This window comes from Sinocyclocheilus rhinocerous, unplaced genomic scaffold (genome assembly GCF_001515625.1).
Source record: "Sinocyclocheilus rhinocerous isolate Xijiao unplaced genomic scaffold, SAMN03320098_v1.1 scaffold116, whole genome shotgun sequence".
Classification (NCBI taxonomy): Eukaryota; Metazoa; Chordata; class Actinopteri; order Cypriniformes; family Cyprinidae; genus Sinocyclocheilus; species Sinocyclocheilus rhinocerous.
This window is the reverse complement of record NW_015649590.1, coordinates 246713-250655: the sequence shown is the minus strand read 5'-3', so window position 1 is coordinate 250655 and position 3943 is coordinate 246713. Positions and strand designations below refer to the sequence as shown.

At 40.4% G+C, this 3943-nt stretch overlaps 1 protein-coding gene across 1 annotated transcript in view; it reads left to right on the top strand.

The window, feature by feature from the left end:
• Window positions 1–3943, top strand: part of dbx2 (developing brain homeobox 2) — an 8742-nt gene that overhangs the window by 2505 nt on the left and 2294 nt on the right. The window contains exon 2 of the mRNA XM_016515720.1: window positions 2101–2285. Within this exon, the coding sequence (XP_016371206.1) occupies window positions 2101–2285 (185 nt within the window). The remainder of the gene's footprint in view (window positions 1–2100; window positions 2286–3943) is intronic.

Below are 3943 nucleotides of genomic sequence, written 5' to 3'. Positions count from 1 at the left end.
TAAAATTATGTCTTATTTATTTATATATAAAGTAGTCATAAGCTTTCTTGTATATAAAAATCATTTTAATTATTTTTTATTAATATGTATACATGAAAATATTAATATTTTATTTCTATATTTCCTCTTCATTTTATGTCATAACTTTGTCCTAAATTCTTAAAAGTTCTTCAGCTTTATTTCCAGGTTTAAACAAACGACCTCACTGTACATTATTATGAGTATGACTGTAAATAAAGCATGCTAGTGAATTCAACGATATCTTTATCGCATGACTGAGTCTCTTCCATTTGGGCTTCTGCTCTCTCCAAGTGCCAACACCTCGGCAAATCCAGATCTGTCAGATCGGGGTGTTTCAAAAGCCTCCCTGAAAACAGTTTAGTGTTCTGACACTTTCCCACAGCGCTCTCGGCGCTCTTCTCCGTGACCAATCAACGCATTCAGAGCGACCGCACACATGCGACCCCGCCGCTGACCCGGGATCGGCTGAGCCGTGGGTGTGAGTCGCTAATCGGAATCACTTCTCCAGCCTTTTTGTTCTCGCTAATGAAAAGCGGAGCTCTAAAAGCCGGCCTCCCCTCCCCATCCGTCCATTCTGTCCACTTCAGGCCCCCGTAGACATGAGGCCCTCAATAGAAATGACTTTTATAGACTTTTTTCCAGCTCATCTCCCCGTACAGAGAATGAGACGCGTCCATCTCTTGAAAGGAAACACTGAGAGCAGAAGATAATGCGATATGCATCATTTGTTGCGGGCGTGTGGGCGTGGCTGAGGGTCAACTGACCCTTTAACAGGGCGTTTAAGTGGAAACTATTTAGACTCAATAGCGAGCAGAGAGCATGACTAACCTGCTTACTCACGCCGCTGACGGTGGCCGCTCTGGCGATTTGTCCAACACATTAAAAAGGCATCGCTGAATGTGTTCAGAGCACCTGAGAGTTTTATTCATTCATTTAGGCCTGTGTGTGTGTGTATTTTTATTTTTTTAAGTTCATTCCGTTTTTTAATGCAAACATGGCACTGATGAATCATGGAAAGTCAGATTGTTGCTATCCTGAAAAGTATAGCGAAATTGCAATGTGACGCACTTAAATAATCACATAAATTACATAATGAATATTTAGCCACAAATTAACATATTTATACCCTCGGCAGGGATCAATCCTATAAATTCGCTATTTTGTAAAAAAAAAAAAAAAAAAAAACTCAACCAAAAACATTATAACAGAGGTCATGTTTCTCTATTTTTGGATATATTTTTTTTACCCTTAGGATAAATCTTTTATCGCCATAAAATAAAATAAAAAAATAAAATAAAATAAAATAAAATTTCCTATTACAATATAAAAATAAACAAAGGTTTAACTTTTTTGAATATCTATTTATACCCTTAGGATAAATCCTATACATTTCATATAAATAAAATAAAATAAAATAAAATTAAACTAAATATTGAATAAAAATACCCTTAGAACGGCTAAATCCTAAAATTCCTTATAAAACATATAAAAATAAATAAATAAAGAAATAAATACAAAAAAACAAACAAGCACAAATATTATAACGGAGGCCATGTTTCACTTTTTTTTTTAAGAAACATTTTTCTACCCTTAGGATAAATAACTTTCCTATAAATAAAATAAAGTAAAATAATTCATTAAAATGAACATACCTTTAGAAGTGCTAAATCCGACACATTCCTGATCTAAATGAATGAATAAATAAATAAATAAATAAATACAAACAACAACAAAAAAATTCTTACAGAGGTTTCACTTTTTTTGAATTTTTTTATATATATAAATCCTATCCATTTACTATAAATAAAATATAGTAAATGGGCTAAATCCTATACATTCCCTAAAAATATAAAAATAAGTAAATAAAATAAATAAACACATTTAAAAGTATTTATTTAAATTAAATAAAAAAAATAAATATTTAAAAAATATTATCCCCTTAGCAAGTAAGATAATGTTACATGATAACACATTACATGATAAATCCTATACATTCCCTATAAATACATACATACATACATACAGTCCATAAATAAAAGAAACCCTGTCTCCTCTCATCGTGATGTGTGTGTCCTGCAGAGGGCGTGGGGTCTGTGCTGTGGAGTCCAGCGCTGAGCTCCAGGTCTCAGCCGGGAATCCTGCGGCGGGCTGTGTTTTCTGAGGAACAGAGACGAGAGCTGGAGAGAACCTTCCGCAAGCAGAAATACATCAGCAAGACCGAGCGCAACCGACTGGCCACCGACCTCTGTCTGAAAGAGACGCAGGTCAGAGCACAGAAACACACGCTCAACTTGTGCTGCTTCATCATTTTGTGATACACTATGTAATAAAAGTTTGCCGTAAGTCATTTTTTAAAAGAAGTTAATACTTTCATTAATCAAAGATGCATTAAATTGATCAAAAGTGACAGCAAAGACATTTCTATTTGAAATTTCTATTTCAAATAAATGCTGTTCTTTTCAACTTTCTATTCATCTGTGAAGCCTAAAAAATAAAATGTATGACGGTTTCCACAAAAATATTAAGCAGCACAACTGTCTTCAACATTGATAATAATCAGAAATGTTTCTTGAGCAGCAAATCAGCATATTAGAATGATTTCTGAAGATCAAGTGACACTGAAGACTGGGGTAATGATGCTGAAAATACAGCTTTGTTCACAGAAATCAATTACATTTTACAGTATTGTAGGAAAAACAAATACTGATATTGTTACATGTATGCCTTGTTTTCTGTTCTCTCCATTGTGACCTAGTTTTCCTGAGTTGCCTGATTATGTCATTCAGTTCACCTGTTGTCGGATAATCATCTCATTAGTTCCCTTTGTTTGGTTCATGCTTATAAGTCCTCAGTTCTCCCTTAGTCTTTGTCCGTTCTCCATCTATGTTAAGTTGGTTTCCATGCCTGTTCTCCTGGATTTATCTGATTAAAAGACTTCTCGTTGAGCTCCTTCGTCCTCGTGCAGTTTGTATCACCAATGTGTGACAGAATAACGGACCGACTACAGTTTTTTTTTTGTGGCATTTTGTTCCCTTTTTCCCCACTCTTCTGTCACCATGGACATTCCTGCTGTGGCCCTGCTATGCCTGGAGCAGGGTGACCGTCCACTGGAAGACCACACACGGGACTTTTTGCATCTCGCGTGCCTGACTCATTACCCTGATCGCTCACTCTGTGTTTTTTTACCACGCCAACCTGAGTGAGCGGTCGAAGGCACGCGTTCCAGCAGATGGTCCCAGGGACAATTTTGCCGCATTTGTGGAGTGGGTGCTGGAGAATAATGGACTGTATTTCTCCGTCTGCCCCGCTGATAAGGACATCTCCAGCCCCACTCTCAAACCAGAGACCAGCCAGCCGTCATCCCGGGAGTCTCCTATGTCTCCTGTGTCTCCGCTGGTTCCGTCCAGCCCTGAATCTTCTGCGTCTTCGCTGGTTCCGCCCAGCTCCAGTTCTCCTGTGTTCCTTCCCAGCCTCCCTCTCCCGCCTCCTCAGCCAGTTCCTCAGTCCTATCTCCGCTGGTGCCTGTCAGTCCCTCAGCTCACCCTCAGTCAGCGCCATCTGGGCGCTCTGATCTGCCTCGGGACTTCCAGTCTCCAGCTCCGCCTAGGCGTGAGGATCTCTTGTCTCCGCCTCCAGTCTCCGAGTCCTGGTCTCCACCCCGGTCCTTCGACCCATCAGCTCCATCTTGGCTCCTAGCTCCCTCGTCTCCACTGTGGCCCATCATCCCACTGGCTCCTACGGGCCCCCTCGTCCCTCCGGCTCCGCTTTGGTCTGTCGTCGACCATCCGCCGCCTCGGGACTCCACTCCTCCGGCTTCGCCGCGTCACTCCGTCACTCCGTCCCTCTGGCTCTGTCTGGCTCCTCCTTCCCTCCGGCTCCACCTTTGTACTCTGTCGCTCTGGTTCCACTGTGGCCTTCCGGA